Source organism: Trichosurus vulpecula, chromosome 1 (genome assembly GCF_011100635.1).
Source record: "Trichosurus vulpecula isolate mTriVul1 chromosome 1, mTriVul1.pri, whole genome shotgun sequence".
NCBI lineage: Eukaryota > Metazoa > Chordata > Mammalia > Diprotodontia > Phalangeridae > Trichosurus > Trichosurus vulpecula.
In genome coordinates, this window is record NC_050573.1 from 253,869,766 (window position 1) to 253,889,504 (window position 19,739).

At 37.3% G+C, this 19,739-nt stretch overlaps 1 protein-coding gene across 1 annotated transcript in view; it reads left to right on the forward strand.

The window, feature by feature from the left end:
* The window catches only part of DSG4 (desmoglein 4), a 38,270-nt gene that overhangs the window by 4,691 nt on the left and 13,840 nt on the right, over nt 1-19,739 (forward strand). The window contains exons 4-9 of the mRNA XM_036741090.1: nt 3,073-3,228; nt 4,152-4,296; nt 11,584-11,750; nt 12,068-12,202; nt 13,791-13,976; nt 19,340-19,611. Coding sequence (XP_036596985.1) covers nt 3,073-3,228; nt 4,152-4,296; nt 11,584-11,750; nt 12,068-12,202; nt 13,791-13,976; nt 19,340-19,611 — 1,061 coding nt within the window. The remainder of the gene's footprint in view (nt 1-3,072; nt 3,229-4,151; nt 4,297-11,583; nt 11,751-12,067; nt 12,203-13,790; nt 13,977-19,339; nt 19,612-19,739) is intronic.

Genomic DNA, 19,739 nt, shown 5'->3' on the forward strand with positions numbered 1-19,739 from the left:
GTTGACATGACCAGAACAAGGCATAAGGAAGATCAGTCTGGAATTCTTGTGAAAGATGGATTGTCATAAAGAGTGAGTGTAGACAGGAAGACTTGTTAGGATGCAGTCACACTTGTCTGGGCGGGTAGCAATGAAGGCCATTTACTAGACAATAATTACTAGGCAGTGAGAATTGGGAAGAGAGAATGGATGAAAGAGATGGAGGCAGAATAAACAGAGCTTGATAACTGGTTTTGAGACCTGAAGGTAAAGGAGGCATCAAAGATAGAGCCAAAGTATCAAGCATGGAAGGCTGAGTTAGTGACAATGACAAGGCTAGAACCAATGAAGTAACAACATAGAGTTTATGAATGAAAACAGTAAGTTTGCAATGGAACTTGCTGTGTTTTAAGAGTACGTACAAGTGAAGATGCAGGTCTAAAGCCCTGAAGATGTAGCTTCAGAGACATTTGTAGAGTGATGAGAGTTAAAGCCCTGGGATCGAATAGCATTGACAAAGTATAGAGTTTAGTAAAGGAAAAAAGGAGCAACAAGGTCTAAAGAGGGGTAGGAGGGCAATAAACATGAAATCTTAGAAACAGCCTAATTTTCACAGAAGTCTTTTTATTCAAATTATAACTAAACCATAGCCTTAGATTAGCTTGGGTAGTGTAGTTTACAAAACATCCATCCTCCAATGCTTTTGTGTCAACTTTTTCCAGAGTTAATTGTAGGAAATATACTTAGGATCGTAGATTTAGAGATGGAAGAGTCCCTAAATATCAATGAGTTGAATTCCCTCATTTTACAGATGAGGAAATTAAGAGGAAGAACATCTAAATGGCTCCGCTGAGAACGTAGAGATAGTAAATAAAAGAGCCAAGGTGCAAACCCTGGTCAATTGGCTCCAAATCTAATATTCTTTCCATTGCCCCACTCCAACTTATCGCCCCAGATAAACTTAAGCTGATACCACTGTCAGAACTGGTAAGATCTTCCCAGATGCAGCTTCTCAGCTTAGCTTCTGGATATGCCTCCCTACTCCATTTGTCTCCTTTGGCTTTACACTGTACTTTTACTCTGTGGTTTCTAATCTGGATGTAACAACTTGGGAGCAATTGGTCAGTCAACGTCCTATGTGTCGGACACCATACTAAGCACTGGAGATGCAAAGAAAGGCAAAAATTAGTAACTGCTCTCAAAGAATCCACAGTTTTATAGAAGACACAACAGGCATAAAATGACATACAAACAAGATGTACACAGAATAGACTGGAGATAATGGAGGAAAGGCACTACCATTAAGGGAGATAGGGAAAGAGTAGTGTGCAAGAATTCTATCATTATGATTTTCAACACCAACACACCTTAAATGCACAGCAACTACTATAGACATTTTCATACACAGCTTTAAGAATTTTTGAGAGTCTTAAATCTGCAATATTTTCACTGATATATTCAGCTGGCATCACTACGACATCACCCACCTGATGTCATCAGTCCTCTTCTAGAACGAAGGACAAACAACAACCTAGCTTTTAATCACTGAATGGGCATTGCCTCAAATAAACTGAGACCTGGGAAAGATCTTAGCTTAAAAAGGTCAGGGTCTCCCACTGCATCCATGGCCATTGCTAGTTGTCTTGATTTATGTCTTGCCACTAGATTCCGATGACTGTGGAGGGGAAGAGTGACGCCGATGACTTTGCATAGCCCTGCCTCACTTAAATCCAATTCACTTGCAAGTCAAGATATCACCTTCCTGATATTCTGAAGAGTGAAGGATGAACAACATGTTACTCCAGTGCTACTTCCATCTATCCTATGATTTCAGTGGCTTTTCTGAATTTTGATTAATTAAATGATGTCTTATAGACAGACAAGAAGAAACTAGGATAGCACTCCCAGCTCTCACTGCTAGGTTACACAGTGGATAGAGGGATGGGCCTGGAGCCAGGAAGACCTGAGTTCAAATCCAACATCAAACTAGCTGTGTGACCCTGGGCAAGCCATTTAATCTCTTTCTACCTCAGCTTCCTCATCTGCAAATTGAGGATCATAAAAGCACTTGCCTCCCACAGTTGTTGTGAGGATCAAATGAGATCATCTTTGTAAAGCACTTAGCACACTGCCTGGCTGGCTACAATAATACAGCAATAAGTTATGTAATTTTGGGCCAGTAATAGTAATCACATTCTTCACAGCCTGTCCGTGGTCATTCCTGTCCCATGGTCTCAACAGTCATTACTTAAACCTATAAAATTTTAAGCAGAAGATGTTAGGCACGAAAAATGTATAAGCAATCGTGAGATTGACACTTCTTGATTACGGATCCATAATGTTTGGTTTTGTTTGGGGAGGGGGAGGAATTAAATAATATCCAGAGCTAGGAAAGACATTAGAGATTATTTATTCTGATCATTTCATTATACAGATGAAGAAATTGAGGTTTGGGGAGGGTGGGGATGGAGTAAGTTGTCCAAGTTCACAAAAGTAGTAACACATTCTTGTGTTTTGACTTCAAAACAAAGTAAAACAAGGAATGCTGAGAAAGTTGGTACATGGCTCTCTTCTACTTTGCACAATTGCTCTTGGCATTTCCACCTGAAGTTAAAGGCATGTGAGCAACATGATACATCCTATTTTTAAAGGGAAGTAACTGAACTGATTTGTTTTGTCACACTGTGTGTATGTAGAATAAATCAGAAAACTGGGACAATTTTTAGATAACTCGAAGAAAGAAAAAAAACTTTCCCTCTCTTCTCTAAATATATCAGAAGAATCTTAGCTTTCCATTCCTCTGAGGTTCTCTTAATCTCTAGGCAAGATGGTCAATTCAAAACAACAAATTCAGTGGGAAAGAGAGGCTTAGTCAAAGTGATTTATTTGAATCAATTTTGTCCCAAAGACCAAGTGCCAAATCTGTGTAACCACAGCCTGTCTCATCTAATCTTCCTTCTAATAGGTTCAAATTGTAGATTTGTAAAATTTCTGAGACTTTTAGAAGGATGGAGTACCTGGGAGTAAGTATGTCATAAGTATGGTAATATATGTGTTCTATCAGAAATCACAAGCATAGTTCTTTTCTTACAGATACGATCAGATTGTGAAGCTAACCAGAAGATTACATATCGTATCTCTGGAGTGGGGATTGACCGACCACCGTTTGGAGTCTTTACTATTAATCCCAGAACTGGAGAAATTAATATAACATCAGTGGTTGATCGAGAAATAACTCCAATGTTCTTGGTAAGTCAAATCACTGTGCTTTGGTTTACTTATTTCTTTAAACTTTCCTTGCTGGGGATCTCCCAATATCAATGAAATCATAAGTCTGTACCAAAACAGAACAAAACAAAAACTCCCTCTTTCCAATGTAATTTAGATATTTTCTAAAGGCCAATTTTAAGTGATAATGTTTTACTCAGAAATTGGATAAATAATCAGCAGTAAAGGAAGGCGTAAAAATACAAGGAAACACACAATGAGGACTTTCTATTCTACTAGTACGCAAGAAGTCAAGTCATTCACCAATATATAAATTACTGAAAACAGAGAGTCACAGAATCTCAGTTTTAGAAGTCTGAATTTCAGAGATTATCTAGTACAACCATGCCTGAATAGCATCTCCAACACCCTGCAGCATCTCCAACAAGTAGTCATTCAGTTTACAGTTGGAAACTTCCAGTGATTAACTTCTCTGTCACTTCACTTCATGATTTTTCCCTAGTATTTCATTTATTCATTCATTCTTTTCTCTTTTTTAAGACTGAGTCCCCATATCTTTCCCAGGTTGGAAGTACAGCAGTCACTTACAGATCCAACTCCACCACTGATGATCAGGGAGGCTTTGACCTGCTCTGTTTCCAATCTGTTCTGGTTCCCTCCTCTTTAGGGAGTCTAGTGGTCTTCCGCTCCTAGATGCTCACCAGGTCAGCGCCAAACAACACAGACACCCATTAGGGCCTGGTGCAGCTCAGAATTCCCAAACTCAAGTGATCCACCAGTGTTACCCTCTCTAGTAACAGGTACTAGGTGTGTCCTACCACACCCAGCCATTCATTTATTCAGACATTCATTCAGTCAACATTCTATACACAAAATACTATGCTGTGTTTTGTTCACTTCATTTTCTCTTATGAAAAATTGCATTTTTTTTGCTTTGGACCTAGATCTATTGCCGTGCTCTGAATTCCCGAGGTGAAGATTTGGAAAGACCACTTGAGCTTAGAGTCAAAGTTATGGATGTAAATGATAATCCTCCAGTTTTCACACAAAATGTATATACTGCCAGTATTGAAGAACACTGTGCTACAAGTAAGTATAACAGTGGTTTTCCTACCTTGGTACCATTATGCCTTTCATAGATATTATTCTGGCCAGAAGCTTTAGAAGATTCTATTCCTTTCATCTTAAAGGTTAAAATTTAAGTGGCATGAAGCTGAGAAGGAAAGCTAAATTATATTATTTCAAATAGTTTCTAACCTAACTTAAAAAGAATTTCTAAACAAGGTTTTGTCAGATGTTGCTTAGCACAACTTTTAAAGGTGTCCCTGGAGATATGTTTAAGATAATCAAAGTCAATGAACAAAATTACAGCTGTAAGCATTAAGAAAAATATAAAAGTTTGCATTTAAGAAGGCAAATTTGAAACAAAAATAGGTTTTATGCTAACAGGTAAAGAACACCAATAAAACTTTTGTCAATTTATGAAACAACTGAAACACTGAAGTTGAACAAGATGTTTTACCTGACCTCTACTTTCTCTGTTTCTTCCTTTCTTTCTTCAAAGATCCATGATTTCATTATATGGCTATTTCCTTTATCAGGGTAGATCACAATCTCTTCCATATATTAGACAAAAAACTTTTATAATTTCTCATAGTCCAGAAATTTCATCACCTGTTGGCTTAGCATTTGGCAAGAAACTTCTCTGAACTCGGGTAGGCTGGTTTTGAACATATACCATCCAATCATTGGGCCCATGTGCTAAATCTTCCCAGATTGTTTGTAACAGGATTTATGTTCCACTGGTATAGCCTTCAAAAACCCAGCATCAACTTCATGACATAAATATCATAATAGGGCTTTAGGAGTGATTCATGACTTCCAGCATAAGATATATTGCTTTTTTCTTTGTATATCTCTTCTTCCTGATTATCTTACTTTCAAACTTTATAGGTTGGATCAGACAACACTGGGAAGTAGATAGAGTATTAGATTTTAAAGTAAGACAAGCTGTGTTTTAATCCCAACCTCCTTGCTTGCTGTGTGACCATGAGACAGTCAATCAGCCTTAGTTTCCTTATACATAAAACAGGAGCCATGAAATCTGCAATACCTCCTTCTCAGTGTGTCTCAGAGGGTAAAATGAAATATGTAAAATGTTCTGAAAACTTTAAACTGGCACTCCTCCTTCTATATCTCTTTCATTCTTCTTTTATCCAGTCTCCCTCTCTTTCTTGCCCTCTGTAATCCCCTTCACATGACCTAGTATCCTCCAAAGCAGAGATCGGAACAGAGGAAAATAGGAAGAGGACTCAGAAGCAAAGAGAGACAGCTGGGGGGTGGGTGGTTCAGAAAGAGGAAGGAAAGAGAAAGGAAGAAGACAGGAGAGGCATGAAAAACAAGGAAACTGAAGAAATACAGAAGAGAAGAGGGTCACAAGAGGACAAAAGTGAGAAGATACACATAAGGGGAATTGAACTAGGGCACAAAATCATATGCCTCCCCTAAATTATGTGGTAAATAAGGCTACATGCAATTTAAACTCCCATTTTACAACTAAAATAGAGAAAAAAGGGAAGAGAAATAAGGCCTGACAGAGAACAAAAGAGTGACAGAAGAGGAAGACAGAATAGCAGGCTATTTTACCTCTTCCAGTGAAGGAAAGGGAGTTAAAACTCAAAATCACATAATTTGGGGATCTTATTAGCTGCACTTATGGTATTGATGGCTCCGCTCTGTTCCCATCCTCAGGATTACTGCTCAAGAAGGCAGTTAGGCAATCTTCCTGATGACATGTGGGGCAGCACTTTTTGATGAGGATGAGGATGACTGTAGTAACTAACAGTCATATAGGACTTTAAAGTTTATAGAACAATTTATAAACATTTGTTCAGGAACGTGTTCGAACTAGCTCATATGGATTTCCCAGAGCCATTGTTAAGTTTTCAGTTTGAGCATTTGCACCTTAGCAATTGACAAATGCTACAAATCAGGGGCTTGATTTATTGTTTTACTGATTATTTAGACTTAAGAAAGTGACAGAGAACTGCTAGATATGTATCCCAAAGAGATCATAAAAAGGGGAAAGAACATATATGTCCAAAAATATTTATAGCAGCTTTTTTGTGGTGGACAAGAATAGGAAACTGAGGGGACACCCATCAATTGGAGAATGGCTGAACAAGTTGTGCTGTGTGAATGGAATGGAATATTATCGTGCTATAAGAAATGATGGGCAGGTAGATTTCAGAAAAACCTGGAAAGACCTGCATGAATTGAAGCTGAGTGAAGTGAGCAGAACCAGAACATTGTACACAATAACAGCAACATTGTGCAATGATCGACTTTGATTGACTTAGCTCTTCTCAGCAATACAATAATGTAAGACAATTCCAAAAGATTCATGACGGAAAATGCTATCCACATCCAGAGAAAGAACTATGGAGTCTAAATGCAGATCAAGGCATACTATTTTCTCTTTTTTTGTTTTTTCTTTCTCGTGGTTTTTTCTTTTGTTCAAATTTTTCTTTCACAACATCACTAATGTGGAATTATGCTTAACATGATTGTGCATGTATAGCCTATATCAGATTATTTGCCATTTTGGGGAGGTGGGAGCGAAGGAGGAGGGAGAAAAAATCTGGAACTCAAAATCTTATAAAAACAAATCTTCAAAACTAAAAAAAAAAGTAACAGAGAAAATTTAAATAATGAAGATTAAACCTAAAAGGTGCTACATTTTTGTGTGTGCCAGTTGTTAAACACACTACTGTAAATCTCATTTGATTATCAAAGCAACCCTGTGAGACAAGTGCTATGGGTATTACTATCCTCGCCCTATGGAAGATGAAAGTAAGGCTGAGTACAATGAATGAAATGTCTTGCTCATGGGAAGGGAAGCATTTATATGGCACCTACCATGGGCCAGGCACTATGCTAAGCACTTTTTTCAAATATTATCTCATTTGATCATCAATAACAACCCTATGAGGTAGAGGCTATTATTATCCTCATTATACAGTTAAGATAACCGAAGCAAATACAGGTTCAGTGACTTATCCAGGGTCACACAGCTAGTAAGTGTCCGAGAGAGGTTTTGAGTCTACCCGACTCCGAGCCCAGCGCTCTATCCACTTCATCACCAGCTGCCGTGCTCACATAGGTTAGGAAAAGCACTGTGCTATAATGGACAGAGTAACTGTCAAGGGAAAGATAAGAACCCTCGACTTCCTGATTCCAAATCAGAAATCCTTTCTACTATCTTACCTTGTTATCAAAAGATCAAGGTTCTAGATCTGGCTCTGCCATATGTCAGCTATGTAGTAACCTGGGAAGGCATTGCACCTCAGAACCCCTGTCTCAGCAAAATGGAGATGATGATATTTGCTCTGTTTATCTCATAGGACTATTCTGAAAATCAATCCAATTCATTAGGCATTTAGTAAATTACTACCATATCCATGAAGAAATAAAAACATCAATAAAATGTAATTGACTTTGAAGTAATGAGAAAAGCACTGACTTGAAGTCAAAGGACCTGGGGTTGTGTCCTAGCTCTAACACTTACTAGCTGTGATGAAGCAAGTCACATAACCTCTTTGAGACTCAGTTTCTTTATCTGGAAAGTTGGGATACTACTCCTTGAACTGTCTACCTTATGGAATATTTAATAAGGAAGGTGTTACACAAGCTGTAAAGTGCTTTATAAAGGTGAGCTATCTTTACTACATTCCGTTAGATGCAATTAGACATGAACACAAATTGTAATAATATAAAATGGAACATAAGTGCATAAGATATATATTTATATATAGATATATACATGTAAGCCTGATCTTTTGGCTCCCGATTTCTCTCTCTCTCTCCGTCTGTCTGTCTGTCTGTCTCTCTCTCTCTCTCTCCATATATATATATATATATATATATATATATATATATATATATATATATATATATGTACACATATGTGTACATATATACATACTCACATATATACATACATATATACATATATACACATGGCAATGTAAAATTTAAGAGGTGGGAGATACCACTTCTGGATGAATGGATCAAGGGCTTCATTGAAGAAGTAGCATTTGAGTTGTACCTTAAAACAAGCATAAGTAGACACAGTGAGGGAGAACAGTCCTGACATTTGGAATAGTATGAGCAAAAGCATGGAGGTAAAGATTAAGTGATATGTATTCTTGAAAACATAAATGGTAAAGTTCAACTAAATGTAGAAATGTGAGGGAAGGCTATAAAAGGTAGTTTATGACAAGGTTATGAATAGTTCTGAATACCAAGATAAGGAGCTTGGAATTTGTTCATCAATGTACATTTAAGCCCCAATTATGTGCCAGGTGCTATGCTAAGTAATACTGATACAAAGGAAGATAAAAGATAGTCCTTGCCCTCAAGAAGCTCACAGTCTAATGGAGGAGATGATGTGTAAACAACATAGAAGATAAGGTGGAAATAATCAACAGAGGGAAAATACTAGCATTAAGGGGGATCCAGAAAGGTTTTCTGTAGTAGGTAGAATTTTAGCTCTGTTTCCTATGTAATAGAGGACCATTTTGTAATAGAGGAAAGTTTTTTTTTTTAAATAGAAGAGAAAGTGGCACAATCAGAGCTAAATTATACAGTCAACAATGCATAAGATAAATTTAAGTGGGGGAGAGAGGTTAGGAAATCATTTGATGGGAACTAGAATACTTCAGGTAGTGGGTAATGATAACCATAGTAGAGTAGTAGCAATACGTGTGAGAAAGAAAGGATGAATGTGTGTCCCATTACAGAGGTAAAATCAATTAACACTTGTTAACTAGTTAGATATTAAGGGTAAGAGGGAGGAAGATGACATTGAGGTTTCAAACACCAGTGACCAGGAAAGTAGTAGTGAAGGACCAAAATACAGAAATGAGGCAGAAAAGCAGGTTTGTAGGAAAAGATGGTGAGTTTAAATGCCTGGGACTTTGAGATGGGAATGTTCAGTATGCAGTAGAAAACAAGAGAACTTGGGTCTAGAGATTTAAATTTTAAAATGTTGTTTGAAACCATTGGAGTACATAAGATTCCCAAGGGAATGATTGCTGAGAGAATTTTAAGAAGAAAGGTTTAAATCAGTTCAACTAGAGAGTATAATACCTATGCTAGGTACTAGAAGAGAAACAAATTTAAGATTAAACAGGTCTCCTGCGCTCACAGAATCTACCATCTAGTAAAGGGATACAGCACACACACACAGTGAATGTAGTACAAAAAACTACACAGTAAATGTAAAACCAAGATTTTGGTGAGATCCAAGGGAAAAGGCCATCACTAATTGATGGGATCCAGGAAGGCTGTGTGGAAGAGATGGGATTTGATATTGACATTTTTGGCATTTGGTCAACCATGTCAATTATTGTAGTGAGGTCAAAAAAATAAGAACTGAGAAAAAGCCATGTTTTAACAGTGGAGGGCATAGAAGCCAAAGTGAAGATGAAGGAGCAAATCAGCAATAGGGAGACTGTATCACTCTGTACAGACCATCCTTTCTAAAATTTTATCAAATGGTAGAGAGAGATATGGTGATGGTTTGAGAGGATGACAGGGTTAAGGGAAGGATTTTTAGTGTATTGTAGACCTGATTGTATTTGTAGAGAGAAGGGAGCCAATGAGGATGAAAAGATTGAAAACAGAAAACAACCAGATTCTGATTTTTTTAATGAAACCCAAGAAGTGGGCTGTATATATCCAAATTTGTAGTATTCAAGGTTTATAATTATAGAAAATATAGAAACTGGTTTCAGCCCAATGGAAATCTGACACTCAAATTCAAATAATGCAACCACTTCACAGGATTCATTGTTCACAATAATCAGGATCTAGCTGTAGTTGAAGTATAGTTGTGGGAGCAAGGTCATAGAGAAGATAGGGGAAAATAGGACTAAAGATACAGAAGGGATGTTACCTTCTTAGAAAAAGAGGAAAGACAATTTTTCCTCTGAAATAGAAGATGATTAAAGACAAGAGAAGTTTTAAGGTATGAAGAAGGGAAACTGAAAGAGCTCACATCAGATGGCCCCAATCATCTCAATAAAGTAGAAGGGGAGAATATTTTCTGACAGTGTAGAGCAAAAAGGGTAGAATTGGAGGGGACTTGAAAAGAATAGTTCATGTTCAGAACACACACTAAGAAACTTAATAGGGTGTTGATATATGGATAAAAATATTACAAAAGAACAGTGAGAATCCAGCTGAAGTTAAATAGCATGAATTTATATGGAACACCATCATCAATATGGTTTTATGACTTTCTCCAATGATGTTTGGCAGAGCCTGGACCAGAAATGGTGAATATTTGGATCTTACTGGTTATATATGAGTTCAGGGGCGAATAACCAATACAAACATAGCCAAAAAGTCATAGGGTTGCATGTGGAAATTCTGGAAAACATTTGACCAAATATGTAAAATGTTTGCAAATACTTGCCAAATTTGGCAGGAACTGTGGAAATGGAGGCTATCCAGAAACTACCTTGTAGAGAATCTATAGGAAATACCTCATTAAATTAGACTAAATTTCTTTCATGACCAAGGTGAACGCCTATAGTGAACACCTTTGTGTTTCAAGTTTTACTTAATGTTAATAATCAGACAACCATCAAACAAGGTTATCTTTATTATATTTCTCAAGGAATCTTGTATAATATTGACAAATGCATGGGAGATGACTTACAGGAAAAGCACCTTCATGGTACTATTTTGCTCCAACTTTTTGTGATGTCATTTTGTGCTTGCCATGTCCAAGTTGAAGAGAGATTCCCTAGAGATGATCATTGTTCTCCAAATATTCCTACTTATGAAAGACATTGTGCTAATTATATCTAGCAATAAATAATTGCAGAGTCTCTTGAATGAGATCCTTAATCACTCAAGTAGTTTGGCATGACTATCTGCAAAGGAAAAAAAAACAAGTGGACGAAAAACGTCTATTGTCCAGAAGATGTAAGGATAGACCACAGAGCTATCAAATAGTTGATGAAATTAGATGCAGAAAAATAATTCTTTCTTTGGTTCCTTCACCAAGAATGAGGGTGATACAACAATCCAAAAAGGTTTTGAATAATGGCATCGGAACAACCATTTGGAAATAGTAGTTATGCAATTAGTACTCTCTCCTTCTGGTCCAATTACCTGGAGTTATGGAAGCCAGGTTCCACTCACTTTGAGAAGAGTAAAAGGAGCACTTGAAGAAAAGCTAGAATTTTTAAAGGAATTTAATTATGATAAATAAAATAGGCAGAAGATAATTTATAATGCTTCTGTGAATTCTTTGCATTAATCTAATCTATTGAAAACTTTCAATCACTTTCTTTTCATTCCTAGATACACTGGTGATAAAGTTAAGTGCTACTGATGCAGATGAAGAAAATCATTTGAATTCTAAAATTGCTTACAAGATAATATCTCAGGAGCCTGCAGGTTCACCACTGTTTATTCTGAATAGATATACTGGAGAAATCCGCACGATGACGAATTATATCGACAGAGAAGTAAAGCCTTCTACGAATAATTAGATCTCTCTCTCACACACACACACACACACACACACACACACACACACACACACACTCCTTGATTTTGAAAAGACAGAAGATGATCTAGTGCATCCATCACTCTTCTTACCCCAGGGAACAAAGGAGGTGGGGGGAGGGGGAACCCATAAGCAGTACTCTTGAATAAAGTTCATATTCCTTTTCCTAATTGACATCTGCCCTAGATCTATGAGAAGAAAGATAAAGTGGTCTGAACTGGTCTTTACCTAATATATGACCAAATCCATAAATTCTTCTTTTTCACCTTCATTTAGGAACACGGCGCATACAACCTTGTTGTGAGGGGCTCTGATCGGGATGGAGCTGCAGATGGGCTGTCTTCAGAATGTGAATGCAGAATCAAAATTATAGATGTCAATGATAATTTCCCCAAACTAGAAGAAACTTCAGTAAGTTTTGCTTTTGAATATATACTAAAATCCACAAGTAGGAATTATGTATGTTTTTCTAGTCATCTCTGAGCCCAGCTCTGATGATAGGCATTTATGAACTTTTAATTTTTCTGAGTATTCCTTGGGATTAGATAACATGCTTTATAATGTTGTCTTTACTAATTCATTCAACTAATAACTATTAAATTCCTACCCTATCCAAAACATTGTGCAAGACCCTGGAATAGACTTTCACTTAAATAAATAATTCTATGAGATGTGACTGTAAAAAAAAAAAGAGAGAGAGAGAGATTATGTCCATAAGCCACCAAGAAATCAATTTCCTCATTTTACAGCCACATACTGAACAAAAGCAAAATTACTTTTATTAATATTGCTTATAAAAACTTAACTACCATCTTTTATTTTATATCATGGTAGAATGGTTTTAGGAGACCTGAATTCAAGTCCCAGCTACAACATTTATGAGCTGTGTGATCATAAGCAAAGCAGAGTTATGACTAGGGAAGGACAAATGGCACTCTGTTCCATTCAACACAGAAAATTAGAAGATGAAAAATTTCCAATAATAATTTTTAAAGATTGCACAATTTTAAATATTATATTCATGTTTCTATCACATGCACTCTAACAGAATGGAAACAACTAGTAAGAAAGAATAATAGAAACTAACAGATGTTATGTTTAAGAATACCCATCTGAGAACCTCTGCGGTAATGAATTCCTCCCTTCCACTCAATTGAATTGGCCTCACTCCATGAACCACAGAATAGCTTTAAGACAAAAAGAGTTTTTTTATTAATTATTTATTTAGCATTTTATTCCCCCCCCCATTACATGTAAAAACAATTTTTAGCATTCATTTTCAAAATTTTTGAGTTCCACATTCTCTCCCTCCCTCCTTCCTTCCCTTTTCCCCTCATTGAGGAGGCAAGCAATTGGATATGGGTTATACATGCATAGTCATGCAAAACATATTTCCATATTAGTCATGTTGTAAAAAAGGCAAGAAGTTCTTAACCTGAGATCCAAACACCGCCAAAAGCTCTGTCGATAGATTTCAAGAGGCCTATGACATTGGATAGGAAAAAATAATACATCTTTATTTCTACGTAATTGGTCTCCTTTGTAATTCAATGTACTTTATTTTATACTTTTAAAAGCATTCTTCTGAAAAAAGAACCATAGCCTTCACTAGACTGCCAAAAAGGCCATGATATTAAAACACATCAGAACTCTTATTTTAATTGAAGTTTCAGGCTATTTGCTATGGTTGCCAAAATTGCTAGTTAAAGGTCTAAGGTGAGGTCAATTAATATCTATGAATTTCAGATTCTTCATCTATAAAATGGTCATAAGAATAGTTTCACAATCTCCCTCACAGTATTGTGAAGAATAAACTTTGTAAACTTAAAGCAATTTATAAGTTGTTATCTACTACATGGGCTTGGTTTGAGGAAAGTGTTTCAAGAATCTTAAAGTGGTATGTAAATGTGAGTGAGGACGATGATAAATGTTACATAATAGGTTTCCTTTTTTGAAAACATTTCAGTTTATAGTAATGCTATTACTTCTGTCATTTCAGTATTCAGCAAGTATTGAAGAAAACTGTTTAAGTTCAGAACTGATACGATTTCAAGCAATTGATCTTGATGAAGAAAACACAGACAACTGGTTGGCAGACTTTTTCTTTGTCTCTGGAAATGATGGAAATTGGTTTGAAGTGCATACAGACCCAAGGACTAATGAAGGAATTCTGAAAGTTGTTAAGGTACTGTTTAGATGTAGCCATATTTTGTTTCAAATTTCTTTTAGTTACGTTCTGCTGAATTATCTCCTTTGTTCCCTTAACACTGTTTTTCGTAATGTTAAGGATCAATCAAAAACAAAGGATTATCTCTCCCTCTACCTCTCCTTCCTCACCCTAGATTCCATTTTCAATAAACTGTTCCTTGGCACTAACTCCTGGCCAAAAAAAAAAAAAAGTCACATGTTCCTGTTTCAACATCAAATGAGCCACTCACACGCACAGTAAGCTATTCAGTGAATAAACACAAACATTTATTGAGAGCCTGTTGTGTGCAAGTGTATCAGTAAGGCAACAATAACAACGTAGATGATAATGGTCAAAATGCCTCTGTAGTTCTGTATCGCAAAGTATACGAGACTCCCCACGTAGAAGGTGGAAGAAGTAAACCATTTATTCAGACACCAGAGAACCAGATCCCACAAGCCATTTATCTTATCCATCAGAGCAGTAAAACATTCCATACATGATATCACAACATGGAGCCTCGCCATCCCAAAACCTCTCTGACTGTCTGCTGGGGTCTTCCCAAAAACAAACTCACAGTACAGCTAAGTCAGCCTGTTCAGTTCTAACTATCACCACAGTGGCCATTAGCAGCCATAACTGCTCGCTCGCTCTCTCTCTCTCTCTCTCTCTCTCTCTCTCTCTCAGCATTTCCTGTGACATAACTTCCTTTTCCTGTCAGGAAGCTCCTCCCACCACATGTGTCTCAGGCTTCCTGTGACATAAGCAGGTCACATGGCCTATTAATGGGTGGGAAAGATCTTCAAATTTAAATTGCTACTACAGCGAGGCCCTTTTTGGAGTCTTATGAAGGATACAAAGAAGCCTAATATATAATCCCTACACTCAAAGAACTTAAAGTCTAATTAGGGAGAAAAGTAAATGACATGTAAAGTTAGATAATAATGCAAAAGTTAAATGTCAATACTATGGATGTCACAAGGCAGTAAGCACTTAATAATTGTCAAAAGGATAGTATGGCCAGTAAAAGCTATGAATTCAAAGAGGGTGAAGATAGTGTAGATTTGGAATGGTATGGGAAGGCTTTGTGGTAGCAGATGGGTTGGGTATTGAAGGATGTATAAAGATTTGGATAGTAAGAAGGAATTCAGGAGGGGAGGTAGGGAACAGAGTGAGCAAAAGACACAGACTCAATGGAGAATAGGAGATTGGAAGGTAGTTATGGAGGTCCTTGAATGCCAAGCCAAGGCACAATGACTTTGTTCCTTTTCTATTTGCATTCTCAGTGTTTAGCATTTTTTTTCTTCATTCATCCCCATAGGCAATGGGATCCACTGGAGGATTTGGAAAAAAAAAGAGATAATATGATAAAAATTGTTTCTTTAAGAATATTAGTCTGACATTGACATAGAAGGTGACTCGGAAGGTTGTTTGTGTTAGAAGATAATTTTAGGTGTTTTAAGAGACTAAGAATAATTAATAAAGCACTAATATTTAAAAGCATGAAAATAATGAGAAAAGCACAAAGGCACTAGTCTTTGCAGTCCATTAAACAGAGGTATAATGCTTCACTTCTTATCATGTGGTCTCACCATCTCTACATGACATGCATCTGTTTCTACTTCTGCTGATTTAATATCACAGTCCCCAGTGGAAGGTGGAACTGAGAAGACTGGCCTCATTAAAGAGCTTTTGCACAGTTTGAGAGGGAGGGAGTAGAGGGGTCTTTTCACCATTCATTCTTAACCCTGCTCAAGCAATGGGCTTAGATATGATCCTATGATGTTTTTTGTTCAGTCTCCCCTGATCTTAGACTTTTAATTTAGCACTCTATGGTCCTTTGGTGCATAGGTGTTTGAGAAAATTCTCATTTCAATTAAAATAATCAACTCTACCACTAGTAGATATTATATACTGTGTAAGTCAGTGTGTCATAATAGAGAATGTGCCAGCCTCAAGAGTCAGGACAGCCTAGGTTCACTGATTTCTGACTCTGAGCAAGTCATTTAACTTCCCAAGATACTCTATATGCCTATGATTTGCAAATCATATGTCTATCTTCATTGGAATAGGGGATTTACTCACTGGAATTTCCCTAAACCAGTGAAATCATAGGACAAGACAAAAAAATGCTATGTATCTTAATGGACCTTTATTATTCAGGGCCCCATTCAACAAAGAATAAAATACTCAGTAAAGAGTCTAGCTTCTCAACACTTTTTAAAGTAAGCTCTCTAAGAGTGATCATAGAAATATAGTATTTTAAATATAATTTATGCCTAACAAATATTTGTTGAAATGAAAAGGATTGGCCTAGATGGCCTCTAAAGTCACTTCCAGCTCTATGATCTGAGTGTTTAGGGGGCCCTTAGTAATGAAAAGTTAGTCGCTAGAACATAGTCAGTATGCTCTGCTTGATATCAATCCACGCGGTAGCTTAGTGAGCTCAATTTCAGAAATGTATGATGGAGGGGCCCTTTCCCACCCTGATTCAGAACATGCATAGGTAACCTCACTGTGTCTTATTGGCTTAATACATGGAGATAAAAACCTTTCTAGTTGGCTAATAATATAGATCTGAATGTGCATACAAAAATCTCTTTTCCTTGGGAAGGAGAAAAAAGAAATGCCTCTAGGTAGAGTAATAATAACAGTGGTCTGCCCTCACTAGACTAGGCACGCCTGGGGGAGGCAAAAGGGTGGCATCAAACGTATGAAACCTTCAAGGAAGCTTAACTGAAATCTAAGGAGAGAGCACTGGTTTGTCAACCAATAAGAAACAAGGGCTCAAGCCAATTCCTGAGGGAACAGCCAAGTCTTGACAATGCCTGTGAAGAATTTACCTGGATAGAATAAATACCTAACCAAAACTTCATGACATCATGAAATTGCTTGAGGGAATTTGTGTCTTATCCAGGAGTCCTGCTGAAAGAACAAATTCTTCATTATCTTTGTTTAGGAAATCCACTAAAAGCAATACTCAAATTAGCCACTTCAGTTCTCTGAAACAAAACCATTGATTAATCAGCTCAGTCTTCTTAAACCTCTTTTTCACTCCTATTTCCTCACCTGGCAGTTACTCGTCAATGTGAAACAGCTAAAATTAACCATCCCAGTTCTCTGAAACATACATATTTCCCAATTGTCTCAGCTTCCTATTTGTTTTTTATTTCAATTTTCTGCCCTGATCACAGTTACTCTTGCATAGTAAGAGCACTAGGTTTGTAATTAAAAGAACTATATTTAAACCCCGGATTGGCTATTTTCTAACTGTGTGACTCCATTGGCCAAGTTGCTTCACTTTTTTTTTTATTTTTGCAGGGGGAAGGCAGGGCAATGGGGGTTAAGTGACTTGCCCAAGGTCACACAGCTAGTAAGTGTGTCAAGTGTCTGAGGCTGGATTTGAACTCAGGTCCTCCTGACTCTAGGGCCAGTGCTCTACTTACTGCACCACCTAGCTGCCCCTGTTGCTTCACTTTTTATGGACTCAGTTGCCCTATCTGTAAGACAAGGAGACTGGACCAGATAGCTTCTGAAATTCACTTTCCAGCTTCCTAGGATCCCATAAGTTATAAGGCGAATGGCACCATCTCCCCTATGTCCAGGGAGTATGCGTCAATGACCACTTCTCCTGGAAGGTGACCCATTCCCTTCTGGGTATGATTTCTGTGATCGGGATAGAGATTTTTGACGATGGAGATTTCTTGCCCAGCCAATGCAGTGATATGAAATCAACTAGTCGACAAGCATTTATTAAGTATCTACTATGCTATGGTTTGGGGATACAAAGCCAAAATCAAGCAGTTCCTGCCCTCGAGGAGCTTACACTGTACTGGGGAAAATGACACCAGTTCTTCAGAAGGTCTTCATGAGACTTTGTGTGCTTCCTTCATTTTTTACCTTCATGACATACTGAGTAACCTTAAACTTATCAGTCTCCTTTATTCTGAAAATTATGTGTACGTGTGTGCATGTGTGTGTGCATGTACGTGTGTGTATGTGTATGTGTGTGTGTGTGTGTGTGTGTGTGTCTCAAATGTTTCTCCCTCCAGGGAAAACTGGAGCATTTTTACTTTCTTTCATAGAACTCTAATCTTATATTCTTTTTCCTTGACAAGAGAAGCAGTTAAAGCAGTTAAGGAGAAAAAAAATGTCTCCAATATCCTAGCCCCATTTTACAAGTGCAATCTGGAGAATGAAACACTTATCAAAAAACAAACCAAAGAAATTCTTTCCTTAGCAGAGAGTACATGTTAAGATGCTTAGCCTTTATGATGTTTTATCTGAAATGGGGCAGCCAGCTGGTGCAGTGGACAGAGTGCTAGGCTTAGAGTTAGGAAGACCTGAGTTCAAACCCAGCCTCAGAAACTTGCTAAAGTGTGTGACCTTAGGCAAGTCATTTAACCCTGTTTGCTCCTGGAGAAGGAAATGGCAAATCTTCCAATATCTTTGTCAAGAAAATCCTATGGACAGAGGTCCACAGGGTCACAAAGAGTCAGATACAAAGGCATTTAGAGCTCTATTGAAATACAAACAAACCACACAAAATATTATACTCTTTTTGTTTGTTTTTGGCAGGGCAATTAGGGTTAAGTGACTTGCCCAAGGTCACACAGCTAGTACATGTGTCAAGTGTCTGAGGCCAGATTTGAACTCAAGTCCTCCTGACTCCAGGGCGGGTGCTCTACTCACTGCACCACCCAGCTACCCCTAAATATTATACTCTTAAGAAAAGATAAGAGAATAGGTACATACATATTAGCAAATACAACTTCTTTCTGTTTCTTCCTTTCTTCTTTCTTTGCTTTTTGTTTTGCTTTGTTTTGTTTTTGGCTCAGACTTTGATTTCATCAGTTTAGGAAATCCCCAGTGAGGAATTTCTATCAATACAGATTGTCATTATTATCCAGTCAAATGAATTGAATGTCAGCCTGCTTTACAGGGCTTCCAGGTTTTCTTACCATAGTTGATAGAATGTAAACCCCTAGAGACCAGGAACTGTCACTTTTTTTAAATCCCCCACACAAGCACAACACCTGGCACATAGTAGGCATTCCCAGAATACTTATTACGTGCTTGCTTTATTGACAATTTAACATGCGTGTATGGATTATAAATCAAATCTTCTTGTTATCCTCAAACAATGCTATTTCTTCTCCAGTACAGAATCAAAAAATCACAAATTTTATGTGTTCAGAGGGAACACATAATTAACTAATTGCTAATTAATTCATAATCTCATTAAAAAGTAAGGAACACTTAAGCAGAGGGGTTAAGGAATGAGGTTGTTGACCTCGTTGCACAATTAGTGGTAGATCTGGTACCATATCTAATAAACTTCTTACATTTTATCATTTCAGATGTTGGATTATGAACAGATGCCCAATATGCAACTTAGTATTGGTGTTAAAAACAAAGCTGAATTTCACCATTCTGTTGCCTCTCACTACCGGATCCAGGCCACTCCCATCAGGATACAAGTTATTAATGTTAGAGAAGGACCAATATTTAATCCAAACTCTATGAATTTCAGAATACAAGAAGGCTTAAGAGGAGATGCCTTATTAAATTATGTCCTTGGAAGATATACAGCCACTGACCTGGATACTGGGATTGCAGCCACAAATGTCAGGTATAACACTCATCAATTAGTGTGGCAGACCATTGTTAGATCATTTTTAGAGATATTATTGTAGCATTGAAATCTTCCATGAAATGTTCAGAGGATGTGTTTATAAGCAGCACCAATCTGGAAATTAT